We start from the raw sequence: 27733 nt of genomic DNA, 5'->3' as shown, positions 1-27733 counted from the left end.
CCGGCCTCTCTTTCTCACTTCCTTCTCGAGCCCCGGAGCCGCTGCTGCCGCTGCCGCCCCCAGCGCCTCCAGCGCCCCCAGCGCCCCCACCGTGGGCAGGGAGGGAGGGAGAGGACCAGGTGAGCCTGTGCCCCCAGCCACCCCCTCCATGTCCGGGCCGGCAGGAACAGGCAGGGACCGCGCGGTCCCAGCCCACAAACTTTCCTTGGGACCCGGAGGACTGGAAGTTGGGCGGCGGCTGGGGCTGGGGCTGAGGCTGAGGCTGAGGCTGAGACTGAGGCTGGGGCAGAGGCTGGGGCCGGGGCCGCGCTCGCGCTAACCCCTGTTCTGTCCTGTCTGCCCGGCCCGGGTGGATGGGACTAGGCCGACTGTGTTGGGGGACTCGGAGCTTACGGGATCTCTTACTGGAAGAGATCTCTAGGGAAGGGAGGCGCTTTCTGAGGTTGAGGGCTTTCTGCGCTGGGAAAGGGGATCGAGCTGAGTTTGAGGAGGGTCTCTGCAATTCGGGAGAAGTCTTTGGGTTAGGTGGGGTGTCTGGGATAAGGAAGGGGGTGAGGCTTCTCTATGTTGGGGGGAAAATCATAATAGGGATGGGAGAAAGGATCTCTTGACTAGAGATATCTAGTTGAAGGAAGGATCTCAGGAATTGGAAAGGGTAGTCTGATTACTAAGGGGTCTCTGGGCTAAGTGAAGGGTCTCAGAGGTTGGGGAAAGGCTTGCAGCTGGGTGTTGATTCTAATTTGGAGAAGGTATTTAGATTGAGGGTTTCCCTAAATCTCAGAATTTCGGAGGGATTTCTATGTTGAGGGAGGGGTCTTTGCTCTGGAGGTTGGGTCTCTGAGGTTGGGAGGAGCCTTGAGTGTGTAGATTGGTTGGGGAGCTTCTGGGTTGAGGGCAATGCCTTGACTGGATCAGGGTTTCTGTGAGGTCAGGACTGATCGAGGCTTAAAAGAGTTTGAAGCTAGGGTTGGGGTCCTGGGTCTGGGTGATTTGTATTGTAGGGGAATCTCTGTGAAGTCAGAGAGGGTCTCTGGGCCAGGGATAAGGCACAGACACATAACTTTATTAAGGCTAAGTGTGCACGTGCGATGGTAGAAGTTCAAGGTGTGGTAGTTCAGAGAACAAAAAGGTCATTTTCCACTAGAGAAACTCAGGAGAACTTCATAGAGGAGGTGGCACTTGTGTTGAACCTTGAAGGATGGATAGAAGTTGGGTAAACAGCCTTGTAGGAGGGGAGGTTATTCTAGGTGGAAAGAACATAATAGCTGATAATAGAAGCTAACATTTACATAACCCTTTGCTTTACATACATCTCATTTGATCATGAGCTGTATCTTTAGGGAACTGGGAATTGGTCAGTTTGACTGGAAGAAAGAGGTCTTTTTACAGAGCTAGAGGAAATAGATTGTTGGGGGTCAAGTCTTGGAAGGGCCGAAATGCCAGGCTCAGGAATCTAGCTTTTCTCTTGTGAGTCACTGGGGAACCAAAGCAGGTTTCTGAGCAGGAGAGAGATGTGGTTAGAGTCAGTCTGTGGGACAGTGACTCTAGTCCCAAGTGGGGGAGGTACTGAAGGGAAGAGACTGCTGATGGGGAAGCCATTGAGGAGACTGCTGTAATCCCCTTGGAGGGAGGAAATGAGGCTTGGGCTCACCAAGAGTTGTGGGGACAGAGAGGAAAGGTATAGATGGGAGAGACTTGCTGAGGCAGACTTGACTGATTGGATGTGAGGGTCAAGGAAGAAGGAGGAGTCAGTGATGTTCTGAAGTTTTCTGAGCCTGGCTGACTGGGAGGATGACAAAAATAGGGAAGTTTAGAGGAAGAGCATGCTTGCAGAAGTGGGGGAAGGGGTGGGGAAATGAGGAGTTTAGTCTGAGCTTAAGATGCTGGGGGAAACATCCAAGATGTCCCCACAAGCAGTGGAAATGTGGGATGCAGTACTTCCCAAATCATACTTTTTCACTTTGGGACAGATCTAATCTTTAGGTATAATACTTAAAGTTAACCAAGATCTTCATCTTCGCCCCCTCCCCCACCATCAATCAATTGTGCCTACTGGATGCAAGCAGAACAAATCTCAAACTTGTTGACTTCAAATGCTTCCTCACACCGCCCCAGGTCTTCTCCAATTTAAACATCTGTATTTCCTTCAAGCTACACTATACTTCTGGGTACTCCAGTCATACTGATCACCCTCTTCTGGGATTTGACTTATCAATTGTTGTTGCTGTTATTGTTCAGTCATTTTCAGTCATCTCTGATTCTTTATGACCCCCGTTTGGAGTTTTCTTGGAAGAGATACTGGAGTGGTTTACCATTTCATTCTCAAGTTCATTTTACAGATGAGGAAACTGAGGCAAACAGGGTTAAGTGACTTGTCCAGGGTCACAGAGCTAGTAAGTGTCTGAGGCTGGATTTGAACCCAGGAAGCAGTCTTCCTCACTCAAGGCTCAGCATTCTATCCATTGCTTCACCTAGTGGTGCCAGGAATTGAGTACAGTCCACCTCAGACTTCTGACAAGTGCAGAGTTCAGTGGGACTCTCTAGACACTAGGATTCCTTTAATGTAGCCAAGATTCAAATTAGATTTTCGGCTCCCACTTCATTGTTGACCCATATTGAACTTGCAAGTCCACTAAGACCTTGAGATCTTTTTTCACATGAATTATATGATGTGGGAAACCTCAAGATTATAGTTGATGTGGTGGTTGAGTATATCAAGGGAATAGAGAGAAGAGACTATTGAGAACAGAATTTTAGGGAAAATCCAAACTTGGGAAGTATAGAACTATATGATAGGGGAAAGGTCTCTACTCTCTCCCAGGCTGCAGATATGAAGTGCATCCTCACTGGCATGCACAAGTGGGCCAAATGGGGAGTGGGAAGTTGGAAAAGGTATCTACTCTAGGCTGTATACACTCATACACAACCCCCATATTACCAGAGCTGGGGCCAAAGGAGTGCTGGGATCTTCTCATGAATGAATGAATGAATGAATGAAAAGCATTTATTAAGCATTCTGTGTATGGAAAACACTAAGAGCTGAAGATATACTGAAACAGAGGCACTGCCATATCTGGGAGGTTCTACCCATGTGTAGAGCTTTCTTCTGCCCCTAAGCAGAATTGATTGGGGAAGAGTTGTCTTAAGTCATGGTTTTCAGCCATGAATGAATGAATTCCTATAAGTATATGGAATTGAGGGAAGGCATGAGCAACTGCAGGGGAGATGACAATATGTGTAAAATTTCCTCCCATAGACACTTAGGGGAATAGGAACTAGCTGGATCCTTATCCTGCTTGAGGGTTTCAGCCTGGAGAAAATGAGGGAAGAATGATTATAACAGCTCTTATTTCTAAGTGGACCTAAGACATACGAAGTGTTTTCCTTTGACAACTCTGTAAGGTAGGTAGTGCTTACAAATATTGTTAGCTCCATTTTACAGAAAAGGAAACTGAGTCACAGAGAGGCGTTGCTTGTGCGTAATTAAGCAACCATCCAGTGGCTGAAATGGGTGGGCTTTCCTAGGTCTTTGGTCTAGAATCCTGAGTGCTCTTTCCACTGTTCATGATCACTGGCAATCCTTTCGAAGACTCCTGAGTTTCTCTGAGGAAAGGTTTTATGATAATAAGGGGGTCAGGGTTGTAGGAGAAGGTTATAACCTGTCTGAACACCATCTTACTGGCATTTTGAGATTGCTTGGGGTCAGAGGGGTGAATGGAGAGAAAAGGTAGCCCTTAGGCACTTATTATCTTAGGATTTAGTTCTCCAAGGATCCATAGAGATCCTGGGTCCAAACCCTGGCATTTTACTGAGGAGAGAACTGAAACCAAATAGAGGTGAAGTCATTTGTCTAGGGCAACATGGAAAGGTAGCAGAAGAGCTGATATTCTGACTGCACTGCAGTTAGGTCCTAGTTAGTGCAAAGAATGAATTCTGTGAAGTGGTTGCATATATTCAGGTTTATACTATTCGAAATTATAATTGTGTAAAATGTGGTCATTGATTCCAGGCCAAAGGAAATGTGTAGTGTGAATTCAAATAATTTCACACGGTAGGATTTGTTACTTACATGAATCAGGATTTAGCTGTATTCTACTCTGCTGCCTTAAGTTTCCACTTCACCTGTCTGCCTTGTCTGTCAAAGCTACCTTCTCTGGACAGCTACTCCCACCTTTCCTTGAGGGGAGGGCATTTGGGGCTCTTCTTCTCTCTTATCTCCTCCACTGGCCCCACTTGTGCATGCCTCTGAGGCTCTATATGCAGTCTAAGAACTTAAGCTCAACCCTTGCCCAGGACGAAGGACAGGAACTCGTGACCTAGCTGAAGTTTGAAAAGGTCAGCTTGCCTATGCTTCTGCCTCTCTTAAGGATGGTTCTCCATCCCCCACCCCAGCTACCAAGGGTCCTTCCTCTTTTTAAAAGACATAATCTTTCCTCCAGGAAAGGAAATGTCCTCTCCTAGAGCCAGCGCCACTTTCAGAAAGTTGTGCCTGGTATCTAACTCTGTAGGCTGATCTACTTCCAAATCAGCCTCTTCCTGCTTCCCACCCCAGGACCTTCACCAGATGAACTCATGAATCCTCCCTTCCTCCCTCCCAAGTGCCTGAGCTATGTGCTGTTAGGCTCTCCTTTAAAGAAAACTTCATAGCCTTGAACTTTTCTGTCCCCTTGAGCATCTTGGCTCCCTGGATCCACTGCTACTAGGCAGGACTAGGAGCCAAAAAGATGATTGGTTTTGGGGTCAGAAGTTCTGGGTTTAGGGGCAGCTAGGTGGCGCAGTGGATAGAGCATTGGCCCTGAAGTCAGGAGGACCTGAGTTCAAATCCCGCCTCAGACACTTGACACTTACTAGCTGTGTGACCCTGGGCAGGTCACTTAACCCCAATTGCCTCACTTAAAAAAAAAGAAAAAGAAGTTCTGGGTTTGAATTCTAGCTTTGCTATCTACCACCTGTGTAATCTAAGCAACTCATCTCCCTTCCCATTTGCTGCCTCTGTGAAATGAAGGGTCGGACTAAACTCAGGGATTCCTAACCTGGGATCCATTAATTTGGGTTTTGTTTGTTTGTTTGTTTGGTTTTTTTGTTTTGTTTTGTTTTAGTAAGGCAATTGGGGTTAAGTGTAACTTGCCCAGGGTCACACAGCTAGTAAGTGTTAAGTGTCTGAGGCCGGATTTGAACTCAGGTACTCCTGAATCGAGGGTCGGTGCTCTATCCACTGTGCCATCTAGCTGCCCCTAATTTGGTTTTTAAAATATTTTGATAACTATTTCAACCTAGTTCCCTTTGCAATCCTATGTATTTTATTGTGTGCGTTTAGAAATGTGGTTCTGGGAAGGGGTCCATAGGCATCAGTAGACTGTCGAAGGAGTCTGTGACCCCCACAAAAAGTTAAGAAGTACTAGGCTAGGTGATCTTTAAGGCTTTTTCAGCCTTAAGTCTTTTGATCCCTAAGAATAATAAAGATACCATTCTCCCACAGGCCCTAAGAGGTCCAGACAATGTAGAAGGTGCTCCCAGCCTAGACAGAGAAAATCAAAGACCAGATTAGGCCTGAGGAACTTTAAGGATTTAAAAGTAGGGGAAGGTTGAGGTGCTACTTTGTCTGAAACTGTCAAGATTCCCTTTATGAGTAAGGCTAATTGTCTTCATGTTTGTCAGAACTAAATTTGTTTTGTTTCTTGTCCCTTGTATACATATCCTGGAAAATTCATTTTTGTAGCTGGATTATGTAGGGACAGGGAGAAGAAGGGAAAGAGGGAAATTAGTGATAGGAAAGGCCACGTGGAGATGGTGGCAATAGTTGAAAAAGGGAGGTGGTTAGAAATTGATTGGTAGATCATTGGATCATACCCGGAAGGGACCTCAGAAGGCTCCTTTGGCAGAAGAGGAAAGTGGAACCCAGAGAAGAGTAGGGACTAGCTAAGAAGATGGGAACCCAAGCCCTGTGATTCCAAAGTAAATGTCCTTTTTACTATACATTGAGAGATTCTGTCCTCAGCATCCAAGGAGGCTCTTGCACCAAAAGTTATCATCCAGCTGGGCAGTTCATAGACTCAGAGAGCTGGAATGAGCTTAGAAAAGTGAGTTAGTTTCTGATTCTTTCTAGTCCCACCCTTAGGAAGGAAGGAAGGAAACAAGCAAGCATTTATTAAGCATCTACTGTGTGCCAGGCACTGTGCTGTTTAAAAATATCTCAATTGACCATTTTACAGTTGAGGAAGGTGATGCTGACAGAGGTGAAGTGACTTGATCAGTGTCACACATCTAGTAAGTGTTGTCATTTTTCTTCATTCTTGTCCAAATCTTCCTCACCTCATTTGGAGGTTTTTTTTTTTTTTTTGTGAGGCAATTGGGGTTAAGTGACTTGCCTAGGGTCACACAGCTAGTAAGTGTTAAGTGTCTGAGGCCGGATTTCGGATTTGGACTCACATCCTCCTGAATCCAGGGCCAGTGCTCTATCCACTGCGCCACCTAGCAGCCCCTGGAGTTTTCTTAGCAAAGATACTGGAGTGATTTGCCATGTCCTACTTCAGCTTATTTTATAGATGAGGAACTGAGGCAGTAGAGTTAAGTGACTTCCCCAGGGCCACACAGCTAGTAGTTGTCTGAAGCCAGATTTGAACTGGGGAAAGCAAGTCTTCCAGACCCTGGGCCCAGCCCTATATTCACTACAACACCTATGTACCCTTAGGCTTTAGGGGGAGCTGTGTCAGGTCCTATGATGAATTCATAGCCCCAGTGAGTAGCTGTGGGGGATGAGGGGAAGAAGAGACAGTGGGACTGAGACTGGTTGCTTCTCTACTCATGGGAGAGTAGGATGGGTGGGATGGAGTTATGGCATATTTAATTAGCCTGCTGCTTATTTGACTCATGGGACAGAGCCTATGAGGAATAAAGTTTAGAGATTCAGTCAGATTGTTATAACCAGAAGTTATAAAATCAGATTGTTAGACCCGGAAGGGGTTCTCTAACTGATTCCCTTGTCATCCAGAGGGGAACCCAGAAGCCCTGGAAATGTGAAGTGATTTGTCCTGGGCCACATGGTTAGAGTTAAAGTTTCTACTCTAACCTAGGCCTGATTCCCAAAGGCTCTTTCTACTGCACCAGTTATCTGCCTCTACTGTCCTGTCAATCCCCTGAAGGACTTATTATATCCTTGAGATATATATATATATGGATATATAGGATATTTATTTGTTTGTTTGTTTGTTTTGTGGGGCAATGGGGGTTAAGTGACTTGCCCAGGGTCACACAGCTAGTAAGTGTCAAGTGTCTGAGGCCGGATTTGAACTCAGGTACTCCTGAATCCAGGGCCAGTGCTCTATCCACTGCACCACCTAGCTGCCCCAGGATATTTATTATATCCTATTATACACACACACACACACACACACACACACACACACACACACACACACACACACACACAATTATATATTGATAAACTAAGGCAATGGTTCACCCAATTGAACCCTGAGCTTTAGGAAGTAGCAGAACTGTAGCTCTTAAGATTCCCTCTCCTTTGTGGAAAAAGCTTTGGTCTGAGGCCCAGGAGAACTGGGCTTTACCCCTGTCTCTTGTCACTAGCCTACTGTATGACCTTAGATGAGTCCCTCCCCTCTTTTGTTCTATTTCTTCCTCTGATAAATGAGGGGGTTAAAATAGAATCATAGAAACTAAATGATCTCTAAGAACCCTCTCGGCACTGTAACTCTGAACAATTGTTGGAGGCTCCCTTCCTCCAGGAAGTCTGCCCAGATTAACCCCTTTTAGCTCCAGCCTCCCCAGTCTCTCCACTAATATATAGCTCTATCCCCTCTTAGAAATGTTTCTGATCCAACTCTGTCCCCTGGCTGATAGCCCTCTCCCTGGAGGCTGTGTCTTCTCCTCAGCCCAGGGAATTACCCTTTCTGCCTTACATGTTACCCCTCTCCCTGGTGAGGAATGGTTGGCATTATTCACTGTGGGGTGAAGGGTGTAGATAGAAAAGGCTGGTCTCTGAGCCACCCAGGGGTACTTAATAAGAATAATAGCTCATTTATCAATAGCAATTTAAAATATTTAAACACACCCCTGGGAAGGAAATAAGATGTTAGTAATATTACTCGTTTATATTCATATAGCACTTGAAAGTTTGCAAAGCATTTTATATACAGTATCTCATTTGATGGACCATGCAAATATCCTTATTTTTACAGGTGAGGAAACTGAGGTTCAGAGAGTGACTGTCTCAGGGCCACCTGGCTAGTGTTAACCCCAGGTCTCCTGACTCTTAAGTGTAGATCTCTACTACACTACACACCCCATGGGGTGGGAGGGCTCAGAGACACTTAGAGGAACAGGTTGTCCAACCCTTTCCCCACAGAGCTCTTGACCTGGTCGGCATGAAAGGAGCCTCCTTGGGCAGCTTACCCTCTTATGGATGAGAAGCTCACCTCTAGTCCAGGGTCTGAGTGTTCTCTCTGCCATTTCCACTTTATGAGCCTCAGCTGTAGAGTGAGGATACTGATACAATAGAATAGTACTACCTACCTTCCTCGTATAACTGTGGTGAGGGTCAAATGAGCTGCTGCTAAATTTGATTCAATAGCTGTTTATTTGTCACCTGCTGAGATCAGGGCAGCTAGGTGGCTCAGTGGATAGAACTTTGGACCTGGAGTCAGGAAGATGTTGAATTCAAGTCTGGCCTCAAACACTTACTAGCTGTGTGACCTTGAGCAAGTCACTTAACCTCTGTTTGCCTGATGTTCCTCAACCATAAAATGGGAATTATAGAACTTGTCTCCCAGGTTGTTGTGAGAATCAAATGAGATACTTGTAAAGCATTTCACTCAGTGCATAGCCTATAGTCAATTGCAGATTGAAATGCTAGATAATATTACTATAGAGAGATGACAAGTGGTACATAGGAGCTCATAGTCCCAGGAATTGGTGTGGGGACGTGTGCCTTGAGGCTGTACCTTGGAGATGAGAGAGAGAGTGTGTGTGTGTGTGTGTGTGTGTGTGTGTGTGTGTGTAGGAGATGAGTCTAGGACTGGTGGGGGGGGAGGGCAGGGGAATGAGAAGAGAAGTGGAGTTTCCTCCCTGACACATACTTTCCCCTATGGAAACCCCCTCCAGTCTCCTTAGAGGTGGGGCCTGGGGCCAGGGTTGAGTTGGTTTGGAAATGGGAGGGGGGTGGGGGTTCGTCCTTCCTGTTGGGGAGGGTGTGGGTGGCCCTGGGAGGTGGGGGGAGGACACTGGTCTTCCGGCCATTCTGTGCTGTTTGACTGTTGGATATGAAATTCTCATTAGGAGTTGTAGAGTCAAGCACAGTGGAAAGAGCACTGGGGTCCAGGCTCTACTACTGCCTGCCTCACTCACTGGTTAATGTTGGGCAAGTCCCTTGCCTTCAATGGACCTTGGTTTCCTCTTCTGTAAAATGAGGGGGTTGAACAAGAAAATCTCTGAGGTTCCTTCCAGCTTTTATTCTGTTCTAAGTAAGGCCCAGTCTGGCTCTAATATTCAATGAATCTCTGAATCATTTGGCAGCCTAAGCCCCACCCCTGGGATGATGGACTGTGGGATTCCCTAAGGAGTCTTCCTCTCCATTGCCCCACCCCACCCCTTCTTCCACATAGCTGGGACTGAGCCTCACCCCTGTCTTTAGTGGCCCATCTCCCAGGCTCCAAGGTCCATCCACCCCAGGCCTTACTGTGAGCCTGGACCCTAGGATGCATTAGCCCTTTCCCTTCTGCCCTCCCCCAGGGCCCCAGTGGTCTGGGGAGAAGAGGGCTGCCAGCCAAGTTGAGCTACAACAATTCCATTTCCTGCCTAGCCACAGCCTAAGTCTGGCTGCTCCATCAGAGATTGGGGGTGGTGACAAGATCTTTAAGTGATTGGTTAGCACTGAGACTACACCCCCTACTGGAGTCTGGGACCCAGGCACCCAGTTCCCTTCCCCTCCAAATCCACCATGACAGGAGAATAGGGTGGATGGCAAAGGCAGTGAGGAACTTCTCCCCAAAACTATAGGAGGAGCTTTCTGATCTGGTCAGTGGACCTGCCTGTGTGTTTCTGGGAAAGAGAGAAAGGGTAGAGGGATAGTCAGTCCTAGGGCAGATCTCATGTTCAGTCAGCTGTAGCCTAGTTCCCACTCTTCCCCACAGTCCCCTCTGCCCTTAGCCCACAGTACTCTCCCTGATCTCCTCTCTCCTTTCTCCCTACCACCCCCTCCAAAGAGACTCACTACATACACAGCTTTCTGACAGTATTTAGGGTGAGCTTCATGCCCCCATCCCAGACTCATTATCGTAATGTAGTGAAGAGTAGCTGTTTTAGATCAGAGGCTTAGGTTCCAGTTCTAATTTGCCATGACACTCGCTAATTTTATGACCTGGCTTCAGTTTTCTCCTTGATCTGAAATTCCTTCCAGCTCTTATGTTCTGCGTCTAGAATCTAGTTCTATGTCTAGAATTCTTTCTCCAGTCAGCCATGAGGATCTCTGGCAGGTTCTTGAGTAGGGCATGGTCGAGGTCAGAGCTAGGCCACAAGGCAGTCCAGCTTTGGTACTATGTAGAAGAGGGATAGAGAGACAGATTAGAGTAAGGAGCATACTGCTGTGGAACAAAGTGGGAAGAGCTGTGGCCTGGGCTCTGACTGGGGCTACAGGTTTGGCAAGAAGGGGCTGTACGCATAGACATTGGAAGAAAGAGAACAGACAGGATTTGGGAATGACTGGGCTTTATTTGCCTTTGTATTATCCCTGATGAGAGGTTGTGTGGCTTTAGTGGATAGGGAGCTGACCTTGAAGCCAGAATGACAGGTACAGATCCCATCTTTGACAAAAGCTATGTGACCCTGGGCAAATTTCAACATTCTATGTAATTCTCTTAGGGCTTTAAGTTGCAGAGAAGGTGCTGACCTGCATTAGTAGAGGGAGCTTCTCCAACAAGGAGATACATATACCAAGGAAGTCACGGGTCCAGTCTTGGTAGGGCTCCTTGCACACAGAGGCATTATTATTTGTATAGAAGGGACAAAGATAATCAGAGATGGATTATTAGGCTTGTTCTCTCCTGTGTCAGATGTGGGGGTTGGACTTGATCTCTAAAGTCCTTTCCCCACAATAAAAAGAGTGGACAATAATCATTGTGGTATAGGTGGGAAAGCATTAATTTGGAAATCAAATGCCTTGTGCTTAGGTCCCAGGTTACATGATCATGGGCATTTCCCTTCCTCTCTCTGGCCTCAGTTTCCTCCTCTGTAAAATAAGGGAACTGGACTTGCTTTGTGCTTTGATGTATGCCTTTAAGAATTAGGGATTGGGGCAGCTAGGTGGCGCAGTGGATAGAGCACCGGCCCTGGAGTCAGGAGTACCTGAGTTCAAATCCGGCCTGACACTTAACACTTACTAGCTGTGTGACCCTGGGCAAGTCACTTAACCCCAATTGCCTCACTAAAAAAAAAAAAATTAGGGATTGGAATCAGACCCAGGAGAGGATGATGGGTAGTCTCATTGATTGGGAGACATTAGGAGGAGAAGCTAGGAAAATCAGGGTAGTGCTTTCACCCCTTGGGATTTCCCCAGCCTCTACCCTTCCTTCTTCCCCTTCTCACCCTTTAGGTTTCTTCCTTCCCCTCCCCACAGCACTGCCAGCCACTCCCTGTTGGGACACTTCCCCTGTTCTAACGGTCAGGCCCCATCATCAGCCCTTTCTCTGGTTCCTCCTCTCCCCTCAATTTAAAATGTCAGTAAACACTTAGCACCAACTATGTGCTCCATGCTTGGGATACATAGATGAAGGTCAACATAGAACCTGTCGTCAAGGACTTGGAGAAGTTAGACATTTTTGCAAAGAAGAATGATAGTAGGGAAAGTATAATAGGAACAAAGGGATGAACCAAATAATGTGCTACTAGAAATTTGAGGAGGGTGAGATTGGTTTCTGCTTGATAGAAAGGGAGCAGGGGACATCAGGGAAGGCTTCATGGTGAAAGCGTTTTCATTATATTAGAGGGGTTTCAAAAGTCAGAGATGGGGAGCAGAGCATGGAATGGATTCCAGAGAGTCTCTGCCTCTAGCTATAAGCTGTAGGCTGGCATGGGGCAGGAAGTACAGTGGTACCCTCCCCCAATCCCAGTAAGCTGTGTACCAGGCTCTATTGCCTTTAAATTAGTGCTTGAGAGTCAGAGGTAGGGAGGGGAAGGGAAAAGATGAGTGATCTAGGAATAAAGAGATGTTAGTCCTTCTTATTTAGTATGTGACTTGGGGCAAGTCCCTTCCCTCTGTTTTCTCCTTTAAAAAATGAGGGGGTGGGGCTAGGTGGTCTTTACAGTGTTGATTTGCTGGCAACAAAAGCTATTGAAGAGTGCAAGGGTGGCTTTCAGACATAATGCATTCCCCTTCGCTTGAAGTTAAAGCTGGGTGACAGCCATCTGTAGAGAAGCTTCTTGGTCAGGTATGGGCATGACTAGATGACCTTGGGTCCCTTAAGCTTCTGCAAATCCTAAGACGCTTGTCTTTGTCCCCTTGTCTGTCACACCCATTGATTACTGATGCCAATGGGAGTTCTGTTCTGGCTTTTCAGTCTAGGTCAAAGGGAGGGCTTAGTTTTGTGGGTAAACTTTCCTTTCCCTAAGGATGTAGACACCGGAAATGCTGATGCCCATTAAGAGAAGGGGGTGGGCATCAGCAACCCATTCACTAACAAACCATCTGTATTTATTGAGATTTCCTGTACTGGGAGGAGGAAGAGACCCCTGTCTCAAGGGAATTCCGGTCTGGTTGGGGATTTAAGTCTCGTGCACAGGGCAGGATAGGAGAAAGCCAAGAACTAGCTTCTGTCACAGACTCAAGGCCTTCATGCTGTAGGTTGTTGAATGAGGTCATGGGGACTGGAGTGGTAAGGGGCCAAGAGTCTGGATTTGAAGGAGGAGGTACTGGACCATTCATATTTGCACCAGACATTGTAATGGGCTCAAGACAGGATGCTGCAGAAAATCTGATAGATTTGGAATTAAAAGACCTGGATTTAAATTCTGCCCCTCCAATTTACTATTTCTTTGCAAGGCATATCCAGTTTTCTCACATGTGAAATGAATGCATTGGACCTCTAAGGTCCTTTCCAAAAAATTCAAAATTTGGGATCCTTTGGGCCAGAATGGGCAGGAATGACTCTGGAATAGGAAGAGCTGGGATTTGAAGTTTAAGGGAACTGGAAAGGGAGAAAGTTTCTGATGTCTGCAGAGGTATCCCCAGGAATAAGGTCTACCTGGCTGGCTAGAAAGGTAGTTCAGAGGATTTTAAGAAATGTTTTAGGGGCAGCTAGGTGGCGCAGTGGATAAGGCACCAGCCTTGGATTCAGGAGGACCTGAGTTCAAACCCAGCCTCAGACACTTACTAGCTGTGTGACCCTGGGCAAGTCACTTAACTCCCATTGCCTTGCCAAAAAAAGAAAAAAATAAATGTTTTATTGATCCCCTCCCCTTCTCTCTCAAAAGCAAAACAGTGTATGATAAAATGTGCCTCATTCTGAATCTATATTCTACTACATTCTGTAATGAGAAGAGGATGGCATGCTTTCCCATTGGTTTGGGACCAAGTTGTTGGAACCTTAAAGATTAAGGGATTAGATTTGATGTAAACAGAATGGCTTTAAAAAAAAAAAAAAAACAAGTTGACAGTCATTTGTCTAGCCTGTCCCAAATATCTTCTTAATTTTTTTTTTTTAAACCAATCCAGAGTTCTTTCAAAATGATGCCCAGGAGGGGCAGCTAGGTGGCGCAGTGGATAGAGCACTGGCCCTGGATTCAAGAGTACCTGAGTTCAAATCCGGCCTCAGACACTTAACACTTACTAGCTGTGTGACCCTGGGCAAGTCACTTAACCCTAGTTGCCTCACTAAAAAAAAAAAAAAAATGATGCCCAGAGAATCAATCAATCACTGGATCACAGAACTTGGAGTGGGAGAGGTCTTATAAAGATTAGTTCAATTCCTTCAGTTCACAAGAAACTGAGGTCAGATATGGAGAGGAGAGATTTGCCCAATATCATAGAAGTAATAAGTGCCCAGCCCATAGTTATCTCTCCTCCCTTTTGTAGTGCCCACTGGCATTTAGTGTATACCTCCTCCTATACTTAATTGAGTTTGAGCCCACCTTTTCCCCTAAGCTGTTTGATCCTGTACAATTCACTTCATCACTCATAGCTTCATTTTTAGCAATTTATAAAATGGGAGATGATAATATTTGCACCACCGATCTCAAAGGGTTGTGGCAAAGGGTCCAATTGAATGAGATATGTATACCAAGCATTTTATAAACAGTTGTGATGACTAGTTGTCACCTCCTGTATCTTGTCTTTATCATTAGACCTCCTGGATCCTAAAGTCAGCTCCCCTGGCAAAATATAGGCATAGAGAAATCATAGGAGGCAAAGCATCTAGGAAATAGATTTCCTTTTTCTAAGAAACTGTTTTCCTTTGTGATCCTATGTATTTTATGCATTTAAAAACATTCTGAGAAGGGATTCATAGACTTCATCTGACTGCTGCCAAAAGAGTCTGTGACAGGGCAGCTAGGTGGTGCAGTGAATAAAGCACTGGCCTTCAGACACTTGACACTTACTAGCTGTGTGATCCTGGACAAGTCACTTAACCCTCACTGCCCCGCCAAAAAAAAAAGTTAAGAAGCCTGATCTAGTGCAATTCCCTCATTGTACAGAGGTTCAGAAAGGAGAATGACTTGGGGGAGGGGACCTGGTCTCCTCTTCCCATGACACTGAGCTACATACCCAGGAGGTGAGGTGCTTGTTGATTGACATCAAGAAGAGGCAGCATCATGAAGGCAAAGATCCTTGGGCTGAGTGGCAGAATATTGGGGTTCAAATTCTCATTCTGCTATAGACTGACTATGTGACCTTGGACCAGTGCTTTTTGATGTCTGAGGAAAGTTCCTTCCCTCATAATATACAGGAATTAGGTTTGGTCATCTCCAGATCTAGGAAGATAAAATGGCCACTAAAGACTGAAGGGAGGAAGGGAAGGACAGAGCTAACTGCTGGCCACAGACCATAAGAATAACTCATATTTCTATAATACTTTAGTGATTACAAATCATAGGATAATAAAGCTGCATGATAGCTCTATGAGCTGGGTCATGTTGTCAGCATTTTACAGATGAGTCAGAGATGGAGTGACTTGCCTGGGGCACAGCCAGTAAATGTCAGAGCTGACACCTCTGACCAGGGCTCCTGATTCCCACGTTTAGTGAGAAGGCTTTTACCATTCTGTCGTATTTTGAGATAACTGGACTATGGTAGATCCCTGGGACAGCAACCACTCAGAGTACTTTGAAAACCTTCCTCATAGACCTGGGCCTCGATCTTCACCCAAAGGCAGGAGGAAATTGGTTCCTTATACTCTGATCCTAAATTTGCCCTGGGCTTCCTCTCCCAGCCCCCCTCCTTCTAGTCTATTGCACCTGTTCAGACACTCAGGTGCTTCAGTGGCACTAGGATCTGTACCTTGGATGCTCCTCAGGATTGCAAAAATCCAACAGAGGGAATCTGGTGCATCTTGGGAGGCCTTCATCGGTTCAATTCAGCAAGTGCTTCCTATGTTATACCAAGTTTTACACCAAACCAAGGAGAACATGCCAAATAAGATGCGGATTACTCCCTTTCTGCATTCTAGTATCCAGCCAAACTTGCCTTCTTTCTGTTCTTCACACATGACTCTCTATCTTCTATCTTTCTAGCCTTTGCATTTGCAGTCCCCCATTCTTAGAATGTCCTCTCACCTTGTCCGATCATCTTACTTCCCTTAAAACCCCGAGAAGCAATATCTACAGGAAGTCTTTCCTGATTCCTGCCTATAGGCAGCTAGGTGGCACAATGGATAGAACGCTAGGCCTGGCGAATTCAAATACAATCTCAGGCACGTACCAGCTATATGGGCAAGATGGGTTAATAGCATCTACCTCCCAGGGTTGTGAGGATCAAATAAATTAATAATTAGCATAGGGCCTGGCATATATTAGGCAATTAAGGAAGCATTTTATTAAGTACCTTTTGCAAATACTTGTTTCCCTCCCTATTCCTTCTTCCCTTACTTACTATATCCTTCCCCCCAAAATTTACTTTCTATTTGTTTTGTATCACTTTAACCTCTCAGTGTTTTTTAGTTGACTCTATAAGATTACAAATTGCAGAGAAGATACCATTCTGTTAAGTTTTTTTTTTGCAAGGCAATGAGGGTTAAGTGACTTGCCCAAGGTCACACAGCTGGTTAAGTGTCAAGTGTTTGAGGCTGCATTTGAACTCAGGTCCTCCAGAATCCAAAGCCAATGCTTTATCCACTGCGCTACCTAGCTGCCCCCGAAGACACCATTCTGTATTGGCAGAAGGACTTTCATCATCCAGAAATTGCTTATGTCAGTGAGGTCATAGGTTCTATCCAACTCTCTACGTATAATTTTATATATACTTTATATCCCCAGACAAAATTTAAGCTCCTGAAGCATGGGGGTGATTTCATTTTTGTTTTGTATCACCGGTGTCTAGTGCAGGGCTTGGCAGATAGTAGGTGATTAATTAATGCTTATTCATTGATTGTTTAGTAAAAAGAGAGGCAGCTAGGTGGCACAGTGGAGAAAGCACTGGTGTTGGATTCAGGAGGACCTGACTTCATATCCAGCCTCAGACACTTGACACTTACTAGCTGTGTGACCCTGGGCAAGTCACTTAACCCCCATTGCCCCGCAAAAAAAAAAAAATAATAAAATAAAATTGTTTAAAAAAGAAAAAGGAGAGGATATGTGCTCAGATAACTAATATATGACAGCTAATGTGGTATTCTAATGAAAGTGGCTTTAGAATCTAAAGACCTAGAATCCTGGTGTGCTTTCTGCTTTTTTGACTTTGGATGTTTGACTTCTATTTGCCTTAGTTTTCACATCTTTGGAATGGAGGAGTTAGACTAGACCTAGATAAGTGGTGCAGTGGGTAAGATGCTGGATCTGAAGTCAGGAACAGTTGAGTTCAAATTCAGCCTCACATTCTACTTGTGTGACGTTGGGCAAGTCAATGAACCTCTGATTACCTCAGTTTCCTCATCTGCAAAATGGGGATGGTACTAATAGCACCTACCTGTCAGGGTTGTTGTAAGGACTAAGTGAGATAATATATGTAAAATGATTTGTGGACCTTAAAGCCCTATATCATTGTTAGCGATCAGTATCTTTAGCATCATCATCATGGGTTCCTAACCTTTTGGGGATCATGGAACCCTTGGTAGTCTAATTACCCCTTATCAGGATCGAGTTGGTTTTTTGTTTTTTTTTTTAGTGAGGCAATTGGGGTTAAGTGACTTGCCCAGGGTCACACAGCTAGTAAGTGTTAAGTGTCTGAGGCCGGATTTGAACTCAGGTCCTCCTGACTCCAGGGCCGGTGCTCTATCCACTGTGCCACCTAGCTGCCCCTCAAGTTGGTTTTTAAATAATTGAACAAAATGCTAAATTTCAGTTAGAAGTTAGTGAAAATAAAGATGTAATTTTTTTTCCCCAATCAAGTTCTTGGCCTTTCTAAAAATCTAACTACAGACATTAGAAGGACCAGAAGTGTCCATCGAAGCAAAAATTTGCCTGGTCCTTCAAGGTACGGTATTTTTCAATTCCCATCTTTCTTTTTTTTTGTTTTTGTTTTTTTTAGTGAGGCAATTGGGGTTAAGTGACTTGCCCAGGGTCACACAGCTAGTAAGTGTTAAGTGTCTGAGGCCGGATTTGAACTCAGGTACTCCTGACTCCAGGGCTGGTGCTCTATCCACTGCACCACCTAGCTGCCCCTATTCCCATCTTTCTTAAGAACATCAGCACTAGATGATCCTTAAGTCCCAAATCCTGTGATCCCAAAAGTATCTATTAGAGCTCCAAAGAATAAAGTCTGTAGCAAGTAATGACATGCCCTGGCTAGTGCCTAATGATATTATGAGGGCAAGAAAAGCCAAGGCCCCACATTCAAGAAGCTTTCCATGTAATCTGGGAGCAGGGGAGTGCAGCACCTAGAAGGCAGAACTAAAAGCGGTGGAGGGGGAGTGACAGGGGTGACTTCAGCCTGATGTAAGGAAAAGCTTCCATACATACCGGGAAGCAGCTTCCTTAAGACTCACAGGCCTCATGCAAATTGGCATGCAAATGGTTTCATGGAAATGCAAGCTAGTGGCTTCCTAATAATACCTAATATTTATATTTAGTTTTGCAAAGCACTTTTATATATCTCATTCGATTCTCCCAAAGACCCTGTGAGGTGGGTGCTGTTATTATCCTCATTTTACAGATGGGGAAACTGAGGCAGAGGTTAACTGACCTGTGCCATGTCACATAGCCAGTAAATATGTGAGGCAGGATTTGAAGTCAGCTCTTTTTGATTTCTAATCCAGTGCTGGAATCTGATGGCCCTTAGAGATCACCTTATATTGGCAGCTAGGTGATTCATTAGAAAGCTGGAGGTGGAGTCAGGGAGTTGTTGTTCAGTCATGTCTGACTCTTTGTTGGGGTTTTCTTGGCAAAGATACTGGAGTGGTTTGACATTTTCCTTCTCCAGCTCATTTTACAGATGAGAAACTAAGGCAAATAGGGTTAAGTAACTTGCCCAGGGTCCCACAGCTAGTAAGTGTCTGAAGACAGATTTGAACTCAGGAAGATGAGTCTTCCTGACTTCGAACCTGTCACCCTGTCCACTTTATCTAGCTGCCCAAAGTCAGAGACCTGAGTTCAAATTCAGCTTCATATACTTATTAACTGTGTGATCCTGGGTAAGACATTTAACCTCTGCCTGCCTCAGTTTCTTCATCTGTAAAATGGGAATATTAGCACCTACTTCCTAGGGTTATTGTGAGGATCAAATAAGATATTCGTGAATCTCTTTGCAAACTTCAAAGTGCTTTTTAATTGTGATGGGAGTGGGGTGAGGATTAAGAAGATGATACCTGCTGTCTTTTCCCTTCTAGTGTTGGTTTCAGAGAGGAAACTGGCTACAAAAGGGAAAAGAATGGACCAAGAGGTTTAGGACCTAACAGTGGGTCCCTGATGCTGGTTCTCTTCTACCACCACCCAACACACACACACACACACACACTCTCTCTCTCTCTCTCTCTCTCTCTCTCTCTCTCTCTCTCTCTCTCACTCACTCACTCACTCACTCACTTTGGTTGGGTTCTTTAAGTCTTCACAAATTCTCCACAGGGTTCAAGAGACCTAGAGAAAGAAGATCCTTAGTGCTGTGAGGCCAGGGCCAGGTAGAGCAGATATCTGGGTTTTCCTCTTGGGGTGGAATAGAACCCATGATTTCCCTATATTTGTACTGATATCCTTTGTATGCCCAGGACTCTATCCTTCCAACTTTGTTATGGGGGAACCAAGAGGGAGATAATCAGGCCCTGCCTTCTGAGAGTTTCCAGGGTACCCAACCAGATAAGACACACCTGAAATCAAAGAATAAGAGAATAAAGCAATAATTAATGGCTCTAATGTTCTCTGGTTTGCAAAGTACTTTCCTTTGCAAGACAGCTACAATGGATGTGATGATCTCCACTTTACAAATAAGGAAACTAAAAAGCTTGGAGAAGTTAGATGACTCCCCCAAAGGTGCATAGTTGCAGAGGTCAGGTTCAAATCCTTATTAGAAATCTAGGGATCTTTCCACTATACCATAAAACATTTACCTCAATATATTCATTCATCCCTTAGTTCAACAAGCATTTATTAAGCCCCATGTGCCAGGCATTATGCCACGTACTGGAGATGTATTCAAATGGATATGGGAACTCATTGATTCAGAAGTCCCCTCAAGTGATACAAAATTTGACCAGTCCATGCTTGCCTTATCTGTGCCACTTTTGTCTGGGTCCTCCCAAAAGTTTACCAAAGGGGATCCACCCAACCTACCAGAGGTCTTCCTTGCTTTTTTCCTGTGCCAGTAGAGGCAGCGCTCTGGTTGTCCACCTGTCATCCCTTTCCATGCTAGCAGTCTATCTTTTCCTAGGCTACCATCCCTTGCTGACATCTTTTCTTGGAGTCCCTCATTGGTTGCTCTGTTTCAGCCCGGTTTCAGCCTGCTCTCACCCTGCTCCCCTCTCCCCTGCCTCCTGCCCCTTTAGCCATTGTGCTCTCTGTAATACTCATTTTTTTTTGCTCTTTGGAGTTAGTGATGTCTCGCTGCCATATAGCGACACTGACAAAATAGTGGGTTTGAAAAGAAGAGCCTTTGCTATCATGGAAAGGAAGGTCAGGGTTGGTAAAAGAACTTTACCAGGCAAAGGGAAAATGAAACAGTTTCTGCCCTTAAAAAGGTTACTTTCTATTGGAGAAAACAGCACGCATGGGGAAAATAAAATACAAAATATATACAAAGTGATTGCTGGGAAGTGAGGCAAGACAGTAGCAGCTTGGGGGCCACAGGAAAGGCTTTCTGCAGGAAGTGGAATTTAGGCTGAGCTTCAAAGGAGTCATGGGATTCTTTCGGGCAGAGGTGAGGAGGGAGTGCATTTCAGGCATAGGGGACAAGCTTCTGCAAAGACTGAGAGCCAGGGGGTGGAATGTGGGACAGTTTGGATGGGCCATGGAGTTCACGGAAGAAAAACCTGTACAATAGGCCTCCAAAGGGAGCTGAAGTCAGGCAGCTTTGAAAGGCTCTGAAAGCAAAAGAATGGAATTTGCATTTTATCCAAGAAGGAAGCAAGAGGCACTAGAGCTATTTCACCAGGAGATGGAGAGATCTGAGCTTTAGGAATACCAATTTGGCAGCAGTGTGGAGGATGAGGGGGAGGGAGAGGCTATTGCAGTAGTACTAGGGAGAGGTGAGGAGGGCCCGAACTACCTAGTCACTCAGCCCCTCAGGTCTGTGGTAGTTCTAAAAGGTTGGCTTGGATTAGTTGGGGAAATCTTCCTGCAGGAGTCGGGACCCAAAGGATGGGTATCATTTGGGGCCAGACAGGGGAGAACCTTAAATGGCAGGTTGAGGTGTCTGGACCTTCTTGGAGTCAGCAGAGAGCTATGATAAATTCTTCATCAGGACATGGCCAGATCTGGGCTGTGGTGACTGTAAAAACAACAACAACAACTGAGGGGGAAAGAGACAGTGTCGCCATGAACAGGGTCATAGGATTAGAGATTTAGAGCTAGAAGGGACCTCTGAAGTCACCTAGTTTTTATAGCTGAGGCCTACAGATTTAAGTGACTTGCCCAGGGTCACACAGAGGCAAGACACAAGCCGAGATCCTCTGACCCTAACCCTACATTCATTCCACTCGGCTTTGCTCACTTCCCTGGAGTGGAGACGCTAGTGAAGAAGCTGCTGCCCCCAGCCACAGAGGTTAAAGCCTTTGAATAAGGGCCATAGGAATAGAGGAGGGAATGATTGAACCAGAGAAATCTGGAAAGAATGTTTGAAGGATTTGAGGCGATTCAATTCAGCAAATAATGATTGTGTATTTACCATGTATAGGAAGAAAGGAAGGAAACCACAGCATTTATTCAGCTCTCTATTTGCCATTCGATCCTCACAACAGCTTTGGGAGTCAGGTGCTATCATTATTCCCATTTTACAGTTAAAGAAACGGAAGCAGAAAAAATGTTAAGTGACTTGACCAGGGTCACACAGCTAGTAAGTGTCGGAGGCTCTTTTGGAACTCATGTCTTCTTGAGTGCAGGCTAGGCATGCCATTCCACTATACCTAGCTTCCTCTAGGTAACTATAAAGCTCTACATTGGCTGATAAGGATTTTAAAGCACTCTGCAAAGTTATAGGCACCTGACATATGTAAGGAGGTGTTATTATCAGAGGCTGCTACTTGACCACAACCCCAGGGATCTGGGATATATGTTTCAGGAACTGCTCCATGTCACAGAATTTAGCATTCCCGTTTTCCAGAGGAGGAAACCTAGACCCAAAAAGATGGAGTGATCTAACCAAGCTCGATTAGCTAATATTAAGTAGCAGAGTCAAGATTGGAACTTGGGTCTTCTGACCATACATCCAGTACACTTTAAGGAAAGAGCTATCTGATGAAGATTGTCATGATGGGGGAATAGGACTCTTTGGGGATGCTAGGGCTGAGAAGCGAAGGGGAGAGAATTGTCAATATGTCAGGAGCATTCAGAATTTAAATATATGGCAAGACGTCTATCCATATTCTTTCTTACATGAGCATATATTTCTCTAGTTCCCTATGAAGACTCTTTGGTGATTTCCCAGTCAAAACATCACTATGCGGATGCCCAGGGATGTGGATTGGGACCTTCATTCCTTCCACATTTATTAAGTGCCTGCTATGTGCACAGCCCCGAGTGTACATTACATCACACTTGATTCTTGTCCTCATGCAGCTAGGGCAGTAGGAGACAAGACTAGCCCACAAAATTACTAGTACTTTAGAGAGTACTGTGGGAAGTTGAGAAAGTCTGTGCTGCTGAGGGGGACTGAGAAGGCTTCCTGGAGGAGATAGCTAGCATTTCTATTGGTCTTTAAGGAGCTTGGTCATTTCCGGATTTAATTTTCCAGTTTGAGGTTATGCCCTGGGGGATACAACTGAATGGGATGTGTTGAAACTGGAGGTGGGGCTTTTTAGCTCTAGGTTATGCATTAGGATACTGAGTTTCAGGTGTTGGGTATGTCCTGAGGTTATTAGATTAGTGCATGGGGGGGGGGGAAGGGAAGTAAGGCGTCAGCCTGTGGCGGTTCCAGGAAGTGGCTGGTGGAGGGTGGTCTCCTGGGTTGAGGAAGTATAAATAACTGAGTTTCGGTCTCCAGAAATGTAAGGGTGATGAGTGCAATGTAGGATCCAGGGCTAGGCTGGAGCCAAGGTAGTTAGGCAGAGCTGCAAATCTGTACTATGGGAAGTTCTGAGGTCATTCTCCTGGGCTGGAGATTGAGACGCCCAGGAGTGGCCAGACCTTAGGTAGACCTGAGCTGCCAATTTGAGGTTGCATCGAGTCATAGCATCCATACCACAGGTGATAATAATCCCACTATATGTTCTGAGTACCACATTATATAAAGAACATGGAGAGACGAAAGTGTATCCAGAAAAGGTGGCCAGATTACTGAGAGGACCAGAGAGCATGTTATAGGAAGAAATGACTCAGGGGAATAAGGATATGATGGTTGTCTTCAAAATATTTGAGAAGGCTAGTATGTAGAAGAGGGTTTGATTTCTGCTTGGCGCCCGATAGCAAAGGAGGGGAGGTGTAGAGAGGCAGATTTAGGCTGGATCAAGGAAAATCTTAAGACTATCAAAGAATGAAATGGACTGCCTAGGGACACATCTCCCATCGCTGGAGATGCCCAAATGGAGGCTGGTGCCTCCTTGTTGGAGCTGTCACAAAGGAGATTCTGGCTTACTTATGGGTTAGACAGGTTGCCATCTGAGCTTCCTTCCCCTCTTGAGAATCTGCATTTCTCTTCAAAAGGTGACGCTATTGTTCTGGACCCAGGATTCAGTCATTTCTTCAGGATATACTGGAGCCTGAACATATTCCTCTTAATCCTTGGCACCCTATGTAAGCCCTGGGGGTTAAGGGTTCTAGTACCAGAGCTCTTCTTTAATGACTTCCCTCTGATTTTGTTCCCAGTGATAGTTCCCTGAGAAAGGGGAGATTTTCCTCACCTAATATTGTTTGTCCTTCATTCTTGAAGAGGACCATGACATGTCATGACTTGCAATGAATTGGATTTAAGTGAGGAAGGGCTATACAAAGTCACCCGCCTCACCTTCTCAGGAGCCAAGCAGTGGCGAGGTATATTATCCCAACAACTGGAGATGGCCCTGGATGTTTAAGGCAATTGGGGTTAAGTGACTTGCCAGGGTCACACAGCTAGTAAATGTCTGAGGTCAGATTTTAATCCAAGTCCTCCTGACTTCAAGGCCAGTGCTCTGGCCACTTTGCCACCTAGCTAGCTGCCTTTCCTCACATAATAGTTGCTTGTTGTAACCCTTTCTATAGTTTCTTATAAGGGGAAGCCAGGGAGCTGGGTACCCAAGAGGAGTGTGTGTGTGTGTGTGAGAGAGAGAGAGAGAGAGAGAGAGAGAGAGAGAGAGAGAGAGAAAGAGAGAGCGCAAGCGCAAGAGAGCGCTGTGTTCATGCATGTGTATATACACATGTAGAAATAACATTCTTGCCAGTTCTTTCAGGTTCTATTCTGCCATACCCTCAAAGCTTTCTTGTCTCCAGTCATCAATCCCCAGCCCAGGAGAATGACCTCAGAACTTCGCATGTTGCAGCTTTGCAGCTGCGTATGTGTATCTTCTTCCCCTAACAAGGACACAACTACCTTGGCTCCAGCCTAGCCCTGGATCCTTTCCACTTTGGCAGAAATGTCCAGGGTTTGGGTGCACATGCACTTTTCCATAGATTTTAGAGCTAAAAGAGACCTTGTAAACTATCAAATTCAATCCCCTCTCCCTTCCTCAGAGGAGGAAACTGAGGCCCAGATTGAGGAAGTGACTTCTACAAGGTTGCACAGGTAGCAGCAGAGGTGAGATTTGAAAATAGGTACTTTCACTGCAAATCCAGTGCTCTGTCCACTATACTAGCTAAGTACCTCAGCATGTGTGTCTCCTAAAGTGCTCAAGATATTGAGGGGTGCTGTGACTGTAAGTGGAGTGCTGTGGAATATAAGATGTCTTAGTAGAGACAGTGTGGTACAGTAGAAAAAATGCTCAATTTGGAATCAGAGGACCCAGGTTCAAACCCCGAGTCCATCACTTACTATGGGGCTTTGGGCTAGTCACTTCACTTCAGTTTCCGTATTTGTAAAATGGGGAAGCACATGTAAGGTACCTTTCCATCTTTAAATCTATGATCTGTGATCCCCCCAGTGTGATCCCACTTCTTGTCTGCTTTTGAGGATTTCCATTATGGGGTTCATTTGAGACTTTGGACCCTAGGGCATCTGAGGGTGTGTACACGGGGTCTAGATTCATTGTGTTCCACCTTCCATGCCTCCCTCCATTTTCCAGGAGAGGCTTAGATGACCACTTGTTGGCAATATTGTAGTTTCTGATCAAGAGGTAGGGGGGCAGCTAGGTGGTGCAGTGCATAGAGCACCGGCCCTGGAGTCAGGAGGACCTGAGTTCAAATCCGGCCTTAGACACTTGACACTAGCTGTGTGGCCCTGGGCAAGTCACTTAACCCTCATTGTCGTCCCCCCCCAAAAGAAAAAAATTAAAGAGTAGGTTGGAGTTGATAGTCTCTGAGGTCCTTCTCACCTCAGAGATACTGCAATTCTAACCACTTCTCTTTCTGTCCTGATTGTTGGTCATGGGAAATGGTAATAGGAAATAGGAACTCTGAGTGTGTTAGGAACCTGGGAATCCTAGGGTATAAGTGGAGCTAGTTGGCATAGTGGATAGAACTCTGGGCCTGGAGTCAGGAAGGCTTGAGTTCAAACCCATCCTTGGACACCTAGTGGCTCTGTGACTTTGGGCAAGTCAATTAACCTCTGATTGCCTCAGTTTCCTCATCTGTAAAATGGGGATAATAACAGCACCTACCTCCCAGGGTTGTGATGAGTATCAAATGGGATAATAATTGTAAAGTGCTTAGCATAGTACCTAGCACAAAGATGGGCTATATAAATGTTAACTATCATTATCATTATGTAGGGATGGCTATCCCAGATACTTCCCCACATGACCTTGACCATTTCTATAGGTTGTCTTAGGGGAAATTAGGATCATTCTGAAGGATGTAAATGTGTTGGGCAGAGGTAGACTGCACTGAAATCTTACATCTTGGCACCTTGGTAAAAATCACTTCCCCTGCTTTAGACTTCAATCTTCCTGTATTAAAAATGTTGGGGAAGGACGGGGATTAGACCAGTGGTCTCCAAGGTCCCCTTCACTCCTAAATCCACCGTTCCCTTCTGCATCCCTTGTTCACTCTCTTCAGGAGGTGAAGGGGGCGGTGCTTGGGACTCTAGGGTCACCTAGTGGGGGAGTCCCGTCTGTAGGATGATTTGGAGTCAGGACCTGGCTTTCAGTTCTAGTTCAGGTACCTCTCATGCTGACCTTGGACAGGCTCCTTCCTCTGTCTGTTTACCCTTCTCTAAAGTCGGGATTGGACTAAGTAAGTTTTAGGGTTCCTTCTAACTCCAGATCCTATCCAAGTGCCTTCCATCCTGATGGCAAGTCTCTCTTTCTTTCCCTGTGTCTCTTGTATACAGGTTGAAGCATTGGCTGCCACTGTGGGGGCTCTGGCTGTGACAGGCAAGGAAGGCCACAGCTGCACCCGCCGCAGCCGCCCCGATGCAGAGCATCAAGTGTGTGGTGGTGGGCGACGGGGCAGTGGGCAAGACGTGCCTTCTCATCTGTTATACTACCAATGCCTTCCCTAAAGAGTACATCCCAACAGTGTTCGACAACTACAGTGCCCAGAGCACTGTGGATGGGCGCACAGTCAATCTGAACCTGTGGGACACGGCAGGCCAGGAGGAATATGACCGGCTACGCACCCTGTCCTATCCCCAGACCAACGTCTTCGTCATCTGCTTCTCCATTGCCAGCCCACCTTCTTATGAGAATGTGCGGCACAAGTGGTACCCAGAAGTATGTCACCACTGCCCTGATGTGCCCATCCTGCTCGTGGGCACCAAGAAGGACCTGCGGGCCCAGCCAGATGCCGTAAGGCGGTTGAAGGAGCAGGGCCAGGCACCCATCACACCCCAGCAGGGTGTGGCCCTGAGCAAGCAGATCCATGCCGTTCGATACCTCGAGTGCTCTGCACTGCAGCAGGATGGTGTCAAAGAAGTGTTCGCTGAGGCTGTCCGGGCCGTGCTCAACCCAACACCACTCAAGCGGGGCCGCTCCTGTTTCCTCTTGTGACTCCCCAACCTTGGGAGGGGACAGCTCCCCCCTCCCCACCCCTGCTGGCCCTGTCCTGGGGCTTATCATCTGTCCATCTTCCTGCCCCCCTTTCCCTCCTCCCACCTCAGCCAGATGTGCCTTGACCACCCCCCTTCTCCCTCTAGGCCTGATTGGCTCCTCATTTTCTCTTCAGCCGTGTGCCCCCTGACCAATGTCTATGCCTTCCCCATCAGAGGAAGGGAGAGAGGAATAGGAGCAACATTCCAGCCCCCTTTCTCTGGGCAGTCTTTACATTCAATTTAGTGAACATTTATTTACCAACATCCTCCTATGTACACGGCCCTGTTCAGGTGCTGGGAATTCAGAGATGAAAAATGACATAGTGCCTGCTCTCCTGGCATTTACAGCCCTTCTGTCCCTGGCACTCAGAGCTAAAAAAGTCCTGTTGTGGCAGGAGGTCTGTTTGTGGGGAGGGCCTTTTCCAGCTCTCCCACCCCATCATTCCATTAGTTTTCAATGAGCTTCCTTGGGCCAACCCTCAGGAGACTTTCTGAGCTTCCCTAGGTCTGAGGCACTTCTGGAGACCCATCTCACCCTCTGGACATCCCTGCTCCAGCCTGGCTACCATGCTCAGGACACACCCCACCCCTCTTGCCAGGATAGGAGCACAGGATCCTGAGAAGAGAAGGAGCCAGCCAGCAACCGCCCACCTGAGGAAGGGGCAAGGAGAGCCAGCTGCCTCCCAATCCCCCATTTGCAAACTCACCAACAAACTTTGCCCATATGCTCTGGGGGTCTGAAAGAGGTGGGAGGACTTGTCCTATCCTACCAGCCCCCTCAACCCTTTCCCTGCGTGCATTAATAAAACCTCCTTGTCTTCAAGGCCCAGCTCT

General features: G+C 46.1%; 1 protein-coding gene across 1 annotated transcript; it reads left to right on the top strand.

The window, feature by feature from the left end:
- Positions 1-27722, top strand: RHOG (ras homolog family member G). Its single transcript, XM_043998965.1, has 2 exons — positions 1-119; positions 26201-27722. Exon 2 carries the CDS (start codon positions 26283-26285, stop codon positions 26856-26858), a length of 576 nt encoding a protein of 191 aa, XP_043854900.1. The 5' UTR covers positions 1-119; positions 26201-26282; the 3' UTR covers positions 26859-27722.
- The last annotated feature ends 11 nt before the right edge of the window (positions 27723-27733 follow it).

Source organism: Dromiciops gliroides, chromosome 3, assembly GCF_019393635.1.
Source record: "Dromiciops gliroides isolate mDroGli1 chromosome 3, mDroGli1.pri, whole genome shotgun sequence".
Classification (NCBI taxonomy): Eukaryota; Metazoa; Chordata; class Mammalia; order Microbiotheria; family Microbiotheriidae; genus Dromiciops; species Dromiciops gliroides.
This window is presented reverse-complemented; position numbering and strand designations above follow the sequence as displayed.

Excerpts from the sequence above, each read along its gene's own strand:
- RHOG (XM_043998965.1), top strand. The coding sequence starts at position 26,283 with ATGCAGAGCATCAAGTGTGTGGTGGTGGGCGACGGGGCAGTGGGCAAG.